This window comes from Calypte anna, chromosome Z (genome assembly GCF_003957555.1).
Source record: "Calypte anna isolate BGI_N300 chromosome Z, bCalAnn1_v1.p, whole genome shotgun sequence".
NCBI lineage: Eukaryota > Metazoa > Chordata > Aves > Apodiformes > Trochilidae > Calypte > Calypte anna.
The window spans coordinates 68,122,901-68,143,301 of NC_044274.1; the positions used below are offsets into that span (position 1 = coordinate 68,122,901).

Sequence of the window (20,401 nt, forward strand, 5' to 3'; positions counted from 1 at the left end):
ACTTGATGGTGGAACATGACGCTCAGTCTTTTTTATCTTTTCTTTCCTTCCTCTAGATGAAGTGGTACATGTCACAGTCCCAGAGAAGCTCACCTTTGAGGAAGCCAAAGAGCTGTGCCGGAAACGGGATGGTGTTCTTGCTTCTGTTGGGAACCTGTATGTTGCCTGGAGGAATGGCTTTGACCAGTGTGACTATGGCTGGCTGGCAGATGGCAGCGTTCGGTACCCAGCCTCGGTGGCAAGGCCCCAGTGTGGTGGAGGTTTACTTGGGGTGAGAACCCTGTATCGCTATGAGAACCAAACAGGCTTTCCTTACCCAGATAGCAAGTTTGATGCCTACTGCTATGAACGTAAGCTTTTTTCTAGTTATCATTTTCTAGTATGCTCTCACCCTGAGAAATGTTTCCTTTAACATGTTGCCTTGCTTCAGTTCTTGTTTGTGCACATGAGTTTTTTTAAAAAATGTTTTAGCACTGTAGCTGTCCGAAAAATAGAGAAGATTAATTTAAAAAAATGTCTTAAATTAACATTGGCAGGTAAAGAAAGATAGGCAAAGTTTTAAGGTAAGATTTCAGCCTGGATAGTGGTTTTACACAGGATGACACATGGCACCCAGTCACCTTGAGTCTACAGATGCTTGAGTGCACCCTGTTATCTTTGTTCCATGGCAATGAGTGTTCTACTTGACCAGGTGAAGGACTGTCATCTAGCTTGATATTGTATCTCCCCTGATGGCTGAGAGAGGCTGTTTACAGGCTGTGTAAAAACCTGTCCATTTCCAGGTCTCTGAAATGTCAGTAATTTGGGAGCTATGTCTGGATTCCAGGCATTTTGTCCAACTGTATTTTTTAGTCTTTTCTAAAATTGCCTTTGGGGTTGAGTAACCCTCTCTAACCACTTCCATCTCCAATACCACCACTGGCAGTACCTGCTTCTGCTATTATGATGCAATCTATCCTTGCAGAAGTTTCTTTTATCCCAAGAGATTCACCAGCTTCTAATGTATTTGAGTTTCTATTCCCTGTGTCATCCCACCTGTGCATCACTTCTAGATCCCTCTTTGTCTTGCAGGCCTTCCGGCAACAAGCAGTGCTTCATAGACCAACACTGTGGATGTTCTGGTCTCATTTACCTAGCCTACCAGAACATCCCCTCCAACATTTCCTTCTGTTATTAGTGATGACTACTTACTCTTTCTTTGCACTTCCAGAAACCCATCCATGCTTCTTGTGATATGCAACATGTAAGTTTCCCTGCAGCCCTGTTAAATACCACAAACTGTGGTATTTTGTGTCTGCTATGAGAGGATTCCATCACCTTACTTCTATCCTTTAAGGTCACCTCCATCACAGAAGTGTTCTTTGTGCAAGAAAATACTAATAGTGTTGGAAGATATTTCACATTTAAGAGGTCAGAATGCTTTTTCCCTGCTAAATATCCCCAAGACCAGCAGCCTGCTCAGCAGCATGGGAAGGCTTGAATGCTAAACAGTAATCCTGCAGGCCTCCCTGTTCAAGGAAGTTCAGGTGGCTGCAAATGTAACATTGTGTTAAATGTTCAGAACTTAGTCTTTAACAGTAAATATCTAGGTTTTTTTGGACTCAGTCCTGTGACTGTTAAGTCATAACTGCTTGAAATGTGCAGCTTGTACTGTCCCTGTTTTTTTGGATGATGAACCAACTGCAGCTGCAAATCTTTCCAGCTCAGGCATTGAAGGCTCATTTGTTAGCAGACATTACTGCTTGAGAGCAAACCCCAGCATCTGGTGTAATGTTGCAGTCGAGCTGTTCTCAGACACTCTTGTCTGCAATATTTTAAAATAAGATTATTTTGTTTTTTTCCTTTATTGCTTGTGGCTAAAGTGTTTTAAAACTTTGCATATAGAAGTAGTCCTAATGGACTTCAAGGGAACTGCATGAAGGAATAAAGACTGGTTAAGGTCAGGAACATGTGGTTTAATCTGCAGGCCAGAACTCTGTCATATCACTCCTCTTGTTCCTCCCCTTCATGATAGGTTTTAAGTGCTGTGGGTAATACTGAATTTAACAGGGATGAAATTCTTAAAGACTGAAGCAGGGAGTGGACATTTAGCTCATAATCTAATCTACTCAGGGCATATTCCTGCTTTATGTTTGTTGGTGTGAATTTCACCCCTTTTAAACAATATGTGCCCTCTCAATGTTCTTTCTAGAAGTTTTAGTAAACAAATTCTACTGACATTCCATTTGTTTTACATGCACCATTGATAACTATTAGATTGTTTTGTATAGCTGCTTTTTTTTTTGCACTCTTAAGCTTGACACAGGGAGAATATGTTTTTCATCAGTTTGCAACCTAGTACCAACATGATTTGGTAGACAGTGGGCTGCTCCCTAGAAATTTTAATTACAATCAACATTACATCAGAATTAATTAAATGCCACTAGCTAGATGTCTCAGGTTTTGCCAGATATGTCTGGTTTCATGTAGGGAAATACCAGAGTGTGATGCTGAACCGCATACCCTCCTTCAGGGTGCCTGTCTGCCACATATTTCAGAAGTTACTGAAAGCTCTCTCTCCCTCTCAGAAGGTGCTTGGGCTCTCAGAGGAACCAGCTGTAACTCTTCATTGGTTTTGCTAAAAGATTTATAGAACTGGCGAGTAATGAGACTCTGCCTAGCATCTTGGTCTTTCAGATCTCAAGCAGCTGCCTGAAGCAGTGGCTGTAGAGTGACTCACTGTCTCCTGCTGGAACCTTGGAGCCAGTCCCTTTTTTGGGCCAGAAAAAGGAAGAGAATTTTTATTTTTAATTTTTAATTTTTATTTATATATTTTAAAATTATGATTATTATTTTTAAAGGCTCTACGGTGTAGCAGGATGTTTGTATTTAAGTTCTTCTTTCAAACAATCTTCTGTCTGGAATTTTCTTCCAAAACTTGCCACTGTATCAATCTCAAAGTTTCAGTGTAGTAGTCTATCACATGAAGTCCACTGTCATCAAGCTCTGATTTTAACTCAATATGAAGCTTTTATGCAGCAATTCCCATCATACCAGACAACAAAGACTCTTTCCATGTACTCCAACTTGATGGTCATATCTCTTACTGTTTTCCACTATGTGTGTCATGTTACCTTGTTGTGTTCCCTCCGCCCCTGAATGGTACTTGGTCACATCAGCAAAACACTTTTCTCACTGAAAAGGGAGAAAAGAAGGATGTCCTTACATCCATGTAAGATCTTGGTCAGCTACAGGGAAAAGCAGTACTGCTGTGAACAGGGAAGGATCAAGGCAGCTTTCCAGGTAGCACCAGCACAGAAGGTCTGCAGCACAGATGTTCGTGTGGGGATCTCAAGTTTTTTTACAGCATCCCTGTAAAGTTTCCTCTGTCTCCTGTGTGAAAGCTAGCAAAGTTCCCATTGACTCAGCTCTTAGGATAATGGCCACATGTTGCCCATTTAGTTTGAAGTGAAAGAAGCAAAGATGAAGGATCTGCCACTGCTGCTTTTACTCATGCTGAATAGTACTATATTCTTTGAGGAAGTCCACCAAAACAAATGCCTGCCAGCCACAGAAAGGATGAGTTCCAATACTTGAATTTACAGATACTCTGAAGTAATAGATTTGTGGTAAAACAGGCATCTGGTTTTGTCATTAAAAAGACAAACTTTATGTTTATGAAAGGGGATATCTCCTTCTTCAGCCCTGCTTAAAGTCTTCTCTTGTATCATGTGATGAAAAATCTCTTTCGTGGAAATCTCAAAATATTGATTTTAAATTTCAGTTAAAAGAAACCTAAATCCATATTCTGAACAGTTTACATACATTCAGCAAGAAATAATGTGTATTAAAATACATGAAAACATTAACCCAAGCAGTAAATTCAACTTGAAATGATATACGCTAGTTTCAATAAAACAGCCATCCTGTACAACATTTAACAGTACAGTTAAGTTCAGGATTTTAACTTCAGCAGTGTTCTGGTCACAAAATTATATTGTACTAAGTGCCTTGACTTTATGAAAATATAAGTGTCCTAGTCTAATAATATGTGATTTAAAATCTAAAAATCATGTTAAAAAACCAAAAATCCTTCTCCACTTTGATCCACAAGTGTTTTCGACTCTACAAAAACCACATGGCTCTAAGTTTCGGGAACATCATCCATGTGTTTCATCTCATCTCTCCATGACTTTTGCCAGACTTTTTAGTTATTTTCTTTTTTTCTTTTCCTTTCTTTTTCTTTTTTCTTTTTTCCTTTTTTTCTTATTTATGTATTTACCATGCATCTAATGGGGCTTAGTTAGACACATCATTAAAGTACTTGAAGATCCTTGGGGACCATCATCAGAGGAAAAGTTTTACAACTGTTAACATGAAGGACATATTAACATACTTACAATTTGGAAAAAAAAAAAGAAAGGGTAGAACAACTGTTGCTGAGCACTGTGTTTATTTGTAAGAGACAAAACATTATATTAGGAAAAAAAAGATAATTTTTAATGGGTACATATTGAATAGCTAGTTCTTCCGTAGAGCTAGAGGGTATTTATTTAACTCTATCTCTCAGCCCCCCCCAGTTTTGCCTGATAGAATTTGCTTAAGTTTTGGGGCATCTTGCCACAGAGTTCAGCTAACTTTGGATGGAGCATTTTATAATAAGCATGTGTAGAATAAATTCCACTCCAGAAATGCAGTAATTAAAATTTCTACAATTTTTAGTTTACATACCTGCAAGAAAACTGAATCTGATGAACTAGATACACAGAGGTGATTGAATTTTTGAAATACAAAACTGCAATTTGCTGTGAATCACTGATATATTAAAGCTGAATTCTTTCACAAACCTGTATTGATTTTGGCGAATCTTTCAGCAAAACATTTTTTGCTTGACTCAAAACATATGTTGACCATTTTGCTCTGGATTTGACCATTTTGCTTCAGATTTGCTCTTTCATTTTGACGTTGTTTCATGTACCTTTGTTGTCTCTCTTTGGTTATGCCACTTTGGTTTGGCATTTTAACTTCATTTTAGCTGGAGATTGGAAAATTCCAGTTCTTAGGAAGACTTGCTGGGTGTGCTCATTATTGAATGGAGTCTGTGATTTGATTGTTTCAATACAGCCTCATCAGGAATGTATCCAAGTCAACCAGTGCTTGTGACTGAGGGCGTCTTTCTTCGATGCTTCATCCATCTAAAGCTCAGAGTGCACTTTTATGGAAGAAATACAGGAAGCAGAAACCTTCCTAGTATGTAGTAAGGTGAAAGTGGAGAATAATTTTCTGTATGCAAACTAGTCTTCTACAAACCCCTAAATGTCTCCAAAGGATTCCTTTGTTTCTTGTCAGATCAAGTAAGAGTGTTCCATTACAACAGGGGTGTTTGGTAATGTGAGATGACTGGCAAGAAGTGTCAGAGCAGAGAAAGAGAAGCAGCCCTTTCTTTGGGAGGTCCAACATCATAAGCCACCACAATTGCAGGCTAAGGCTCAGAAAACTCAAACTGTGCTCCACTTGTCCTGAAGAAGAAAGGATAAGATTTTTAGACAGAGCTCAAAATCTGGCAGAAGAAACTTCGTCTTCCCTTTTGCTGCATGTGACTTAGTTTGGAAAACTTTGAATAATTAGGCAATTCTGTCCTTCTCCATGGCAACCGTTGGTAGCTACACGTCCCAGCTATTTCCTGGATGAGGGAGTTATTTCCAGCTTGATGTCAGGGACAGTATTATGGGAGATATGTGGATTTTTGGTCATTTTGAGAATGACTACAGAATACTGAAGACAGAGGGTGTTCGGTTCCAACTAAGGAGCAAAATTGTCAATCTGAAGAAAGAGAACAAAAAGAAGTTTATCTTAGATGAAACACAACAAATTGCTGAACATAGTAAAGCTAGTGTCCTCTGCCATTTCACAGTCCTGTATCAGAATGGGCAAAATGCCTTAGAGCTGGCAAGCATCTCAAGGTCATGGCATTCACTGCAGTGTATGCAAGGCTGTTGGCTCCACTCCTGCTTCCTTTCCCCTCTGTGAAGGTGAAGCTGTGCAAAGGGCTTAAGCTGCCTTACCGAGGCAGCTACCACCAGATAACAGGTCTCTAGCTTTTATTATTTTGCTAAGAAGGTAGATCTCTGGGCTTCTGTCAGATATGCAGTTTAGCGAGACCTGCATAGCTGCAGAGGTCTCCAGTAATACCTTGGACCAGGTGTAGAAGGAATAAATCCCTGAAGCTCTCTGCTGGGTTTATAGCAGCAGGCAGACATCACAGAAGCTGTGCACACTAACAGCTTGCAGGGTGTTTCTCACACCATGGTGCTTCAGTCACATGGCAAAGGCATTTTGAGAAGTCAGTCAGACCTTGTTCATAGAAGCATAGAATCGTCTGGGTTAGAAGGGACCTCAGAGATCACCAAGTCCAACCCTTGAACCACTACTGCTGCAGTTACCAGCCCATGGCACTGAGTGCCATGTTTTTAAATATCTCCAGGGTTGGAGAATCCACTACTTCCTGGGGCAGCCCATTCCAATGTCTGATCACCCTCTTGGTAAAGAAATTCTTTCTAATATCCAACCTAAACCTCCCCCGGCACAACTTAAGACAGTGCCCTCTTGTCTTGCTGAGAGTTGCCTGGGAAAAGAGACCAACCCCCCTCTGGCTCCAACCTCCTTTCAGGGAGTTGTAGAGAGTGATGAGGTCTCCCCTGAGCCTCCTCTTCTCTGGGCTGAACAGCCCCAGCTCCCTCAGCCTCTCCTCATAGGATCTGTGCTCGATTGTTGAGAATGTCAAGATCTCATTTCACTTCAGACGATCCTGTGCTGGAGACCTCACCCTGAGAAGGAGGGAGGAGGTGGTGGTTGGGTGCAGCTTCACCTTTTAAATGCTGTGTAAATCTTGGACAGAGAGCACCTACTATCTGTTGTCTGATGTATGTGGAGCAATGTCTTGAGACTTCAGGAGGTGGAACTTCAGGAGGAGACTTCTTTTGCAGGGCAAGTGAACTTGCATTGATCTGAATGATTTAAAACCTTAAGAACAGTAGCTAAGTGTAAACATTGAACAGAGGATGTAAGAGAAGACACAGGTGAAGGCATTTTCCTTTCATACCCTGAGATCACTGAAAAAGATTACAAGGACTAGATTAAGAGCACCAAAATGAAGAGGTAAAAGATCTATCCCTTTAGGTGTCCAAGTACAAGAGAGATAAATTTGCCTTTCTTTTTGTTGCCTTTGATCACTTCTGTGAGAGCTGGGTACCATTCATATGGATTATTTGTCTCCTTTCACTCTAGGTGTATAGAGCAAAGCAGCAAGAATTTTGCTGGTGGTTTCTGACCCAAATAGTGATCATATCTCTCTTTGTTCTTTGATTTGTTTTTGCTTTCAGAAAACAAAGATTTTTCCTTTTATTTGTTGCTGGGACAGAGATTTTGTTAGGTAGACCTGGATAAATATTTTTTAATTTTGTGTCTTTTTTTTTTCCTTTTTAAAATGCCATTCATTTTCTTTGATATAGAACATATTTTGTAAATAGAAAGGAATACTGCATTTAGATATTTAAGATATTTTTCTTACTATATTTTGCTCATGTTTCAATGTCAAAGCACAGTGTAGGTTATAGCCATACCTGGAGGTATAAACTCTTACAGCTACAGTATAAGATTTTGAATCCTCCTTATGTCTCACAAGTAATGAACAAAACTCCACATCCCCTGTCCACCTTTCTGCCTCCTGACATGGGTGAATGATCAGGTACTGAGTCAATGCAATAATGAAAGATTTCTGGTTCAGTTGTTAGTCCAGAGCACTGATTTTTATATTTTGGTCCATTCTGACTCTTAAAACTAGTCCATTTTGGAAGGCTGTGACAGTAATTTAAGCTGCAGCTGGCGTATCTCTTGGAGTCAGAGAAACATTCAAGACTCTCCTCTCTGCCCAGCTTGGTAGCAGGGGAGAGGCAGGGACACCAAGCTAATTTGAGAGAGCAGAAAACAAACTAACACAGAAAAATATGTAAAAATTAAGCAAAGCAACCTCTCTGTATGGTATCATACTCTGAATGGGCTCAAGGTTGCCATCAGTATTTATTGTGTCAACATTACTGAGACTTTGGAATAATTTATTTTGTCTGTTGTTAATGGAAAGAATTCGCTATTCCCAGGTTTTGTTCCTATTTTAAAGATTTTTTTGAAAATTTTTTGGCTGTTGGCAATGGCTGAAAACAATTCCCTTTTCTATCTGTAGAGTCTATCTTTTCCCAGGTTCATAACTGTTACTAGATATAAACATTCAAGTGGTACTTCTGAGTGTAGAGTAACTGCACAAGTGATTCGAGTTAGACACATGGTTAAAAACTGTGTGAATTTTGTATACATTATAATGGTCAAAACAAGCATTTTTTCCTCCAGAAAGTACACCCAGATATCTTGAAATTATTATGAAACAGCATGGAATAAAATAAAATAAAATAAAATAATTAATAATTAATTATTATTAATAATTAATAATTAATAAAATAATTATTCGGCAATAACAAAGTTAAAACATGCCTTAAGTTCTGTAGTGTGAGTTCCTTGAAAAAATACTAAATTTTAATCTTGCTTCATAATTTTGAGTCCTTATTTAAATAATGGTATGGGAGAAGAGGCAGAAAACGCTTATAGTAAAAACACAAAACAAATAAACAAAAAATGAAAAAATACAGTCAAACTGTAAAATTGTGTACTACATCCAAAATCAACTTTATGTAGGTTTTTCAATATAAAAGGAATCGATTAAAAGTGACAAGATAGTTCTTTGATATGAGCAGGTGTTGGTGAGATAATTTGCTTTCTTGCTGCTAATATGTTCATGAATTTTATTAGGAAAATCTGCTTCATGTCTTGAATCAGGACAAAGGAAGTAGCATATGGCACACATGAAGCAAGGAATATAGTAATGCAAAACATCTGCATGGAGTGGATGACAGTTCAAAGTGATATTCAGTCTACTAAAAAAAGCAACTTTCTTTTTTGTTTTGTTTTGTTTTTTTTCCAATGCAGAAAGAAAATAACTGATTGATTTTTTTTTTTCTTGAAGAAGATGGTTCTTTTGATCTACTCACATAAGCTTGAAAACCTGACTGAACTGCATGAAAATTTTATATGTTGTTCTTATGACAAAGCCATTTTACAGGCCTAGCTGATTTTAACCAGAACTATTCTTTACACACTGGTAACCCCATGGGAAAAAAACCCAACTTGGCTGTTTATTGATAAATGCCTAAAAAATATATGCTTTTCTTACATCGGTATATCACTACAATAAGCAAATCAAACACACTTATGGTGTTTTTTTTCAAGTCTATGTCATAAATATATGCCTATTCTATCCAGTAATTAGCAGACAATGAGTCATGAACAACAAATAATGTTTTAACCTACAAGAAAAAGTATGTTAGTTATGCCTTTTTTGTAAAACTGCAAAAAGATTTAATGTAGAGAAGAAAATCCATTCTCTTTTCAGCTGACAAAGAGCACCCCCATTTATAGATGTTTTTCTACCCTAATGACTTCCTTTTCACTTTCACTTCTCATTCAAGAAAGCTCTTGTACCTGTGCTTTTTCCCCATTTCCCTACTCCATGAACCTAACCTATCCATTCTTTTACAAATCCTTAGCAGCCATCATCTGGCAATCCTGCCTGCTTCAGGACAAACCAAGCAGGTCTCTTGTGAAGGTGACATTTTCAGAGCTTGAAGCTAAACAAATATTTGTGTGACCCTAACCTAAACATGTGGAATTCATATCTACAAATATCAAAGGGGTACCTAATTAGACACAGGTGTGTGAAAAGATCTGATTTGTGCATACATACTGCATATGCTTCAGTATAAACTGTCATTGCACAAGTATGTGACTGAGCGTTTCTAAATTTTTCAAATTTTTCACTTATTTTCTTCTTTGCTCAGACTAGTAGCATTTCCAAGTCCCAAAGTCAGTCAGAGGTTGCACCATCATCTAGAACATCTTCAGCCTCATATGCCAGGCACTAGAAATACAATCTCAGAACTCTCTTTTCCCCAGTAACTGGTGTTCATACCTTACACTGAGTAAAGTTTCCTGATCTGCTTTTTAACTCAAAGCTGTAATAATGGGCCTTTGGCTTCAGTGTTTTCTTGTAAAATGCTACAACTGTTTTGATTTCTGCATGCTAGGAGAATATTTTTTGCTGTATTAGAAGTTGAATAATATTTTATTTTGCAGAAAGCTACAAGTGTAGTTATGTCTGTCTGGTAAGCAGTTGGTCCATATGTACGCAGCCTGTTTAATGATTCTTCATATGCTTAAGTGTGATTTAAAGGACCATATTTTGCTCTTTACTAAGGCTTTTGACTTTCAATCACTTAACAATTAACAGCACTGATTTAAGACATTCATGTCTTCCACCTATCTGCTCCGATTGCCCCTCTGAAGATTACCAAACTGGAACAAATAGCTGAAAGGAAGCTGTTTCAACCCTGGGGTTTCCCAAGTAAATCCTGTTTTCTGAGCACAAACTCATCTTATTCAGAAGTGTAAAATCCTTTACCAGACTTTCAGTCTCGTAGTTGTCAGTATATGTTTTCTTCTCAGATCAGATGGAAATCTGGGGCAGAAAGAGTGGACGAGGCATAAAGCAGCAAAATTCTTTGAAACATCCTAATTTAATTCACTTGAAAGACCTCTGGTTGTGTCACTTGTGAACCTAGGATAGCTACCCCTTACTGCTCCCATCATTCAGAGAGTTCTACACTGCCTTTTCAGATTCGGGACTCGCATATAAGCAGTTTTCTGTGTGGAGGAGTTTCAGATGTATATGTTTGAAGACTTCCGAAGATCAGCATCATTATAATATTGAACATTTCATCTTATGGTTTACTGTTCTCACCATTCCCCATTATAAGTTTTTCTCAGCATAATTTAAATGAAGCACAGCAGCTTTTCCTGCACTGTAAAACAATTCCTTTTGATGGCATGATTTTTCCTGTTGTTTAATCATGCTGTCACTTCAGTGAGGGTTCCTTTTTGCAGTTTGTAATTATGCACTGAAAATAAACTGAAGTGGTATTTCACTCCCTTTCTGCATTTGGGCTTATGCTACAGTAAATTTTAAAGAAAGCACACGGGTTTGCAGTTTTACCACTCATTCATGACATCATGAAATAAACCTTTATAATCCCTGATATGTACTTAGCTGTCTGGTGGATACTCGTATAACATGAGGACTTCTAGTGGTAATTATATAAATAATTATTATTACAAATACTACTACTCTTCAAATTTCATCTGACCTTAGGTTAGATGTTCTGCAGCTTCCTAATATGTTTTTTTGTCATTTAAAACTCTGTTGTATGCTGAATAACTTACTAAACCTTTAACCCTTATTCTTATTTCTCAGTGTAGCATTTAACTTTTGCTGGGAACATTCCAACTAAATTAAAGTAACATTCTTTAATGTTCTGAATGAACAATTTCTAAACTACTTCTTTTTTTTTTTTTTTTTTTTTTTTCTTTTTTTTTTTTTTTTTTTTTTTTAAAGGTAAAAAAGTCACAACCGAGGCTACAACTCTGGCTACAACTCTGAAAACTGACAGTGTGAAATCGACACCTGCTAAAATTACTCTTAAACCTCCTATTTTTGAGACATCAGTTACTGAAGTGGCTGTCACCAAGACAGAGGTCCCTGCTTTGGAGGAAAAAACCCTGGAGACTGAAGAAGACACAGAAACGACTACTGATGTAACTGAGGAAAAAAGGCAAATGGAGGTGCTTATGGAGAACATTAAGTTAACCACCCTTCTACCTCAGACTGTCACAGATGGTGAAATAAGCACTTATGATACACTGGGAAGGACTGAATATGATGTTTCACCTATGCTAACAGAGAGCACATCTGCAACTTTGGAACCGGAGCACACTTACACTGAAGCAGAATTGCCCGAGGAACAAGGTAGGTCTGAAAGCACTGAGGACGCTTTCTCGACCTCTGTAATTTTTCAGGATAGAACAGCTTTAGCTAAGAGTTCCACTGTTTCTTGGGAAGCTACTGAAACAGGAGATACACAAAAACATGATGCTGATAATCAGACTGAACAAATAGAAGTGGGTCCTATGATGACAGCTACAGATAGCTTTTTACCAGCTTCTCGGAAAGAGATCCCCAGGACAGGGACTTCAGTTTCACTGACAAGAGAGAATGTGTATCTTGGTGCCCATTCAACAAGAGAACCCACAAAAAAGTCAATGGAGGCAAAATCTGATAAGAAACTTACAACTGTTGTAATCCCTAAAGATTTATTCACTGCTCAGTATAATCCTACTACAGAAGGGGAGGGCAGAGAGATTATGCACACCATTATGCCTGATAGAGTTTCTGGCATGGCTACTGGTAGCAGCAACCCAGAATCAGATGTGCCTGCTGCATCAGAGACACTACTAGATCAGCATGCAGTAACCACTGGACAATTTTCTACAGAAGATGAGTCAACTCCATTCATTAAATTTAGTTCTGCAATTATGTTTGATAATGAGGCATCAGCTGAAGGAAGCAGAGAGGACCTGAGAGATGTGCAGCCTACTGTGTCATCTGGAATGCCTGTATCCTTTTCTGTATCAGCTGTTAGTCAATCAAGATCTGAGGCCATTGCTCTCCCAGGAAGCACGATTTCCCCAAAAATCTTTGGAGAAGAGACTACATCCTTTATCCACTCGTCTCAGCAAACGGAAGGATCAGCCCTTTTAGAGGAGCAGGAAAAAACAGATGAGCCAGAAGCAAGAACAGTGGTTAAGATTCCTCATGCCATCATTCCTACTTGTGTTACAGAAGATTCTGAGGGATGTTCTGCAAGTGAAGAGTTCACACAAGCTCCTCCAGCTTCCAGCTCGTCATTGCCAGCAGATAAAGATCAGGGTTATATGACAGAAGGGTCACCTCGTACTAAGAGTATATATGAGGTAGATACAGATGATGGTATCTCTGGAATGGAGCCTACATCATCTCCAGGGCAAATTAGAGAATTTACAAAGCATTCAGGAGCTCTGATTTCAGCAGTTACAGATGAAACTGAAACAAGCATGGTGCCATCAGAAGCAAAAAGTGATGAAGAAGCTGTATCAGCTGACTTTGACCAGAGTAAAGATACTACAGGTGTCTCTCACACAAGCAGCTCTTTGGATCTGGAAACGATCACAGTATCAAAAATACCAGTGGATGAAAGTCACACAACAATAAAGTCTTTTAGCTCCTCAGGTGTGACTGTATTACCAACTGCTGTGCCCACAATTGTGGAGGTAACTGAACATGAAGCTGAAACGTCAGGGTATGTTTTGAAAACATCCGTTCCGACCCCAGATATTGAACACAGGGAATCTACTAAGACATTGCTAGAAACACCTGCTGAAGACATTGCTACTGAGATGGGTGTCCCAAAATACACAGTGACAGAGGAAGATGAGACAAGCAGTATGACAGCAACGGAGAAGGAATCAGTGGCAACTCTTGAAGACAGAAAAGAAACACCATCAGCTGGCTTTGGAGGGACAAAGGGATCTATCATATTTACAGATGTAACAAAGATAGATACCACAGTTCCACAGAAGGAACATGATGCTTCCTTATTTCCAGTTACTTTAGAGAGTGAGGTCACTACAGATATGCCAGTTACTGACCAGACTCCTTTTGATGATATTTTTCATACAGAAACAACTGGAACAGATAGTGAGGTGTTCCCAGAAGAGGTCTTCACGAAAGAACAAGATAAGGAACCAGATACTGCCTCAGAATCTATCTTACCTGTGACACCTGTCCAAGTACCTGAACAAAAGACATCACCAGGATCTGATTCACCTCAAACAGCTATTCAGGAAAAACTGGATGAGACAGGTTCAGCTTATGATGAGACATATCCAGCAACGGAAGTATCAGTGCCTGTAGTGAACTTCACAGATTATGGAAGAGTTCTGGGATCTGATGAAACTAGCACCAGGACCTTGCATCTCACAGTGACTCCAAAAGCTGAGACTACTACTAAACAAGAAGAGAGGGTCACTAGAGTGATGCATATAACAGCAGGTGCCCAAGCAAAAACATATGAAAGCAGAGGAACCCCCACCAGGGAAGAAGACTCAGGTTCCCAGCTCACTACACCAATGTTGTCTCCCCAGACGATGCCAGCACGTTCTACTGTGGAAAGTGTTACCCATCTGACTTTAGGAGCTTCTCAAAGCCAAACTCTGGAAGGTTCAGGAGTATCAGAAGAAGCTGAAGATATCAAAACATCTACATTTTCAACTAAAACAACAGATAAGGCAGCAATTCTCAGCGATGTAATAACATCTTCCATTAGTGTTGTAGATAAAATTCAGCCTACTTCAGCATCCAAATCTTTTGTTACTCAAAAGTCACCACTTATCATTCCTGGGGAAGAAGAGGAGGTAACAAGCAATGACATCATCATAATTGATGAATCTGTTTCTCTCAGTAAAGCCACTGCTGCTGATGATCTGACAGGAAAGATGTTAGAACCAGAAATCGATAAGGAATATTTCACAGCATCAACTGCTACTGCAGTTGCACAACCTACAACACCACCCAAAGTGAAGGAGGCCACAGAGGCTTTACAACCTCAAGAGGTGTCCCCTTCTACTTCACACCCTGATAGTGGAAATGACATAAGAATGTATGTTATTCAAATCGCAGGCAATGATACAGGTAAGATTTTGCCTTTTAGACCTGCAGTCCATCAGAATGGACAGTTTATCATAACAAACTGGTGTACTTTGGGATATACTGTAGATGTTCCTTGGATCACTGAAGGATGCAAAGTAGAAGTTTTATCTAGAGAGCCACTTGCTAAGTCTTGGTAGGTCTATTTTTCTATCACTTTAAAAACACCTAAGCAATATGGTTAATATATGATTTGGGGTAAGTTTGATTTCTGTGTAAGAATTAATATGAAACTGTTGTATTCCTCTTAAAAGTCATGATGGCTATAGTTCAATTTCCTTATTTAATGTTGTCAAGTCACTGATTTAACTTCAGCTATCTGTGAAACAAGCTTTTAATTTCACAGCTTCCATTCCATGCATTACTAGTCCTAAATGAAGCGCTAGAATTTTTTAACATTCCATTAGTCTGTAGCAATTAACAATGCCATGTACAGTGCAATCAGCTAAAAAAAGTTAGGGCATTCTATTGTGTCCATAAGTGTATCTGCTATGACTTGAAGGAAGGGCTTCTGCACATTTTTCTAGTGTATCTTAATATGTTTCAATCTCTTTTACAAAATCTGTGGTACAGATAGACATAAGTTTTAGTTTTGTTACATTTTTTTAGCTGTTGTCGCTGTACATGTGTATATAGCTTCAATTTCATGGGTAACCAGAACAGAAAGTCCAGAAATAGCAATGAATCATTGAGTTTTATGATGAATGTCTCCAAAATGCAATAGCTCAGAGCTATGCAATTTTACATTAAAGAAGTCTGTCAACTGACTATTATTTAATATGTCTTTGTACAACCTCTATTTTTAAAACGAAATGTGAAAAGAACTGACAGAAATTATAAAGCTCAAAATATCTACTAGGTTCAACGTTTTGTTTATGTGTCTTGTTTAAATATTTTCTAGTTCTTTTATAATTATTTTATTTTCTTAAACTACACAGTAATACTTCATTTTATGTCTTATATGCCTTAATTATATGCAATAATTTTGAATAGTTATATAAGAAACTGTTTTCTCATTTGTTCTCAGCCATAACATACGTATCTTCGAAGAACTTATCCAACTAAATTCATAATTTATAGATGTTGGTTTTGACAAGTTTGTACTTGGTAGAATTTAATCCAAGAATCAAAAGGCAGAATTAGTTTCCTTGAGATGTACCATCTCATTGCTGAACTTTTCATTTAGTGGATTTTGTATCTTTACTTTGAATCTTCTGAAGCCTATTATCTTGTTTGGATTTTCAAGATGCAAAATTGCTCCTCATGTGAGTGGTAGCTTAATCTGTTTCAGAAAATACTAATTTTGTAATGTTAACATTTAAACACTACTTTTGTTTCTGTGGTGTATTATGACTATTTTGTCTTTAGCTTTAGATGTTGCCAGTGTCTTGGAAGTCTCAATTAAATGAGACAAGTCTGGTAAGTCAGAACAGAAGAGCAATTTCTGAAGACAAGAGTTAACGCACATATTAACTACATTTTAAACTGTGGAAATTTGGTTAATCTGGCTTAATAATTAATGGCTGGACTGGGTAGTCATGAGATAGTTTTGCCTGTTACATTGTTGAGTTACAGTACAATTTACTGGGTATGGGAGAGTGGGTGCTGCTGGGCATCTTTGTGTTCTAGGTGGATGTAAAGTAGGAAGGCTTTAGAAGGTGTGGAAATTTGCTGTTTTCTTCAGACAGAGCACAAGGGATATCATTCAGGATTTCTCTGCATATACCTAAAGGAGAGTCTGATTTTATGCTTTTTTTTCAGAGTGGTGTGGATACTGTGATTCATTAAATTTGGAACTAGTTCAAGCTGGATGACCTAGAGGACTAGGGTGTAGTTACTCTTGCTTTCACTTGGGCAATCAGGTCCTTAAGACAGACTTTATTCAAGATTTGCCTTCTGCATCTTCACAAACTTTCTAAAACTTCCCAGAAATATATGTGCATGTGTTTGCATTTGTTTGTAAGCAGCACTAAAGCTATGCATCCTTAAAATTCTTCCTTTAAGAATGATTTTTCAGAAGAGAAAAAAATTTTTTTCATTAACTCAAATTCTGCCTATGGCAGTATTTGTATCATGAGCAAGGTCAAAAAGGAGTTTATTCTTCTGTTTTCAGCAACTGACAGTGGAAGTTTCTCCCTTTAGCTATCCACAGAGAAAAGACATGCTCTACCTTCTTAGCACAAGTTAGAGCTGCCAAAGATTTTTTCTTCCTGAGGATTTTGGAATTTGGATTTCATTTCTCCAGAAATGAAAGACTGCATCTGAAAAGCCCTGTCAAGCTCAGTTTCACTTTATTGTTTCTCTTCCCATAACTTTTTTTTTGTGCTGAAGAAAAAGTATGTAAGAGGTGCTAAAGAGGAATAAATCTGGCAAATATTTCAACATACGCCTCTCACTAGGACATAGCTCAATGTCTTATCCTATCACTTTTTGTTTGAAAATTGATCAGCAGTCATACAGGAACTACATAAACTGTACCTTTGGCTTTTTGTTCTCAGCTAAGTGGGAACAAGGAATACATTTTTCATCATTCATCTTTCTGATTTTTCCTCCTTTGGCATGTTTCAAGTTAATACAGATTAATATTGTTAAATAAAATAATCAGCAAGGGTTCTAGGTTAGCACCTTTGTCATTTTCAAGTCCAAAAATCCAAAAGTGCTTCATAAGAAATGACAACTTGCATAACAAAGCCCTTAAAGTAATAGCTGTTTCAAAAAGGAATATGAGAACTTTGATGTATAAACAGTATTCTGTATAAATTAATATATATTTGAAATGTACTCACAATTATTAGAAATATTTATGATATTAATTCAATTTTTCTTCACCTCCCTGTTATTCAGCGTTTGCCCGAAGCAACAGTTTAATAGTGAAGCAGGGCTCAGCCAAAAGATGGTACCACATTTTGTTTCCTATCAGATGTATTAATTACAGTAAAAACTTGCTATTATACTAACACAGCTGAATATTACTCTCTGCAGCTCCATTTACCATCTGCAGTGTCGACATAATGATATTTAAGTGCTCCATGGAGATGCTATTAGACTTTGTTAGGCTTAATATACTATGTGTGGAAGAGGAGGGTGACAAATGGAGTTTTGAGAGGTGCAGGCATTTCTAGCAGTTCCCAGGAAGCAGAATTGCAGGAGAGGAGTCTCTTTGCCTTTGGTGGGTGTCCTGGTGAAGTGTGGTGGGCTCAGACCATCACTGGCCATGGCCATGCACAGGGAGAGTGGGAAGCATTTCTTCCACCTTTTTTCTCAGTCTCAAACCCTCATTCAGCTGGCATCAACTTGAGTGAAGTGCTTTGAAGTCTTGGGCTGGAATGTGCTGTCAATGTATGGAATGTGTTATGGATGTATGGAATGCTGGGGATATTTTTCTTCATTATTACTGTAGGCTCAAGCTGCACTTGAAAGACATTGAATGTTGACTGGGTTAAATTTAATTAAATACAGTGGCAAGGCTGTCTTAGACACACACACTACTCCCCTAGTATGAAGTAATACAATATATATGTATTTGTGCAAGTTCATATTATTTTTTTAAATTTTTCAAAATAAATTGAGCCCTTCAGTTTATTAGACCAGAAAATGTTTCTCCCAGAGGGCTTATTTTCTTACACCATCCTACAAGTGTAACATAGATGGTTATACTTCTAGCTTTTAAAATGCATTCTTTCAATCAATTAAAACTCCCATAAAGGAAATATCAGTTGCTTTTAGTTAAAAAAATTACCCATAGAAATATAAGTAATTTGGGGGTCTGGTGAAAGGTCAAACTCATTAACTTAAATTCTGAAAAATGCTCTCCATAGCTAGTAAGAAAGAGCACACCACTGAATGGATTAAACTGGTTATTTCTATAACAGTACAGGAGTTTTCCTTGAGAAAAATGTATTGTACAGACAATCAATATACTTTCTATGTAAGCAAGTGTCAGACAAGTGCACAAAGTAATGAGGGATAGAAGGCGGATTTTTCCTGGCAGGCTATAACACGTGGGCAGGTATAGGGCAGGTGTTCCAATTGATGAGGAAAATATATTTGTGCAAGGTGAAGTATCCCTTTTTATAGTAAAAAAGGACCATGCACATATTTCATAAAGGAAGGAGCTTGAGAGTTAATTCACTTGTGTGGAACAACATGCTATCCCTTGGAATAGTGTCCGGGTTGTGGAAGTGAGACAGCAAAATAGCTTCACGCTATCATGTTTTATCACCTCAGCAGCTTTCCATCACATCAAGTAAGACAGAGGAGTTTGCCTTTCATTGTGAAGATGCAAAACTTGCCCCTTCATGCCTTTTTATGTTCTCATGACTGCTCTGTATTGTAGCAGTGAGGGCTGATGCTTTTGCTGGAAGTTAATGGATTAACAACCGAAAAAAAAAACAACCCAACCCCGAAACCTAAACCTGAAGGAACTTTTCAGCTCGTAAGTCTTTTATGAGCTGAAAAATGCTTGTGGGGGTGTTGTTTAACAGTGGTTGAGGGGATGCTGGAAACATAACTCCTCTCTGTATCAGGAGTAATTTGCACACCTGCATTTTTTGGAGGCATTTGAAAGCCTTTATTTAGTTAGAAAATGTTTTAAAGTGCTTATTGGACTCTGGGACTCACACCAGCTCTGTCTGGTTTCTTGTCCCCTCCAGCTTTGAGCAGAATGAAACTGCAAGAACTTGTGCTTTGTAGATGTGGAATTTTATAGAAAGAGGTTACTAACCTTTGTTTTTCAACATGTAATTCTCTGACATGCATATTTCTGCAGTGTAAGATGGCATCTGAAATTTGAATGACATGCGGAATGGTAATGAATCATACACATAAACCCTAACAAATAAAGCAGAATAAAGTCTTCTGAGTCCATCTTAGGCCTTGTCTTAAAATTCATTTAGTCCTGTTGTCTTCATAACTCTTCTGGAAGGCTGTCCCAGATTCTCATGGCTCTCTTTAAGTCTGATTCTAACATCTAGACTGAATTCCTTCTTGGCCAGTGTATACCCTTGTTCATTATTGCCAGCATTGTCTTCAGCTTGAATAGGTCTTTCTTCTTCCTGACATATCCCTTGATACTTCTATTTCTCTGTTCAGTTATAGAGAATAACCATGCCCTCTTTCAGCCTTCTTTTTTGCTAATTTCTGAGGGGAATGTGTGTATGGGAGAGTGGTTATGCACTGGGAGCATGCTGGGAGGAAAAGCACTCTCTCTGTTCCTGTGGCTGTGGGTGTCAGGATGTTTCTAAGACCAGGACCAGACAATGGTGTGGAGGGAGAGGAGCAGTGTGCCTTGTAACACCATTTCCAGGCAGCACAACTCTTACAGACCTCTTAAAAGCATGCAGCATGTAGTTTTTTATCTGTCTACACCAGCACACACATTGTTCTCTTTTAAGTTATTTTTTTGCATATGCTCACTGGGAAATATTTGTACACTGTTCTTCATAGTATACACACACATGTGCCACATGCAGTTTTTTGGTTTACCTTTCAAAAACTATGTGTCTTAATTGTTGTGTTAGAGAGGCTTCTGATGAAGGTGAGGAGACTTTGTCTTTCAATTGCCAAAATCAGATTTTTTTTTTTTCCTCAGATGAAAAGTGGGTGCTGTTGAAACTACTGTTAATTCATCATAGGACCTATTTGAAATCAAAGTTTATTGTGAAGGAAAGATTCTGTTTTGCA

At 38.2% G+C, this 20,401-nt stretch overlaps 1 protein-coding gene across 1 annotated transcript in view; it reads left to right on the top strand.

Moving 5' to 3' along the window:
- VCAN (versican) overlaps positions 1 to 20,401 on the top strand; it is a 93,637-nt gene that overhangs the window by 38,927 nt on the left and 34,309 nt on the right. Inside the window, exons 6-7 of the mRNA XM_030467631.1 lie at positions 57 to 350; positions 11,534 to 14,704. Of these exons, the coding sequence (XP_030323491.1) occupies positions 57 to 350; positions 11,534 to 14,704 (3,465 nt within the window). The remainder of the gene's footprint in view (positions 1 to 56; positions 351 to 11,533; positions 14,705 to 20,401) is intronic.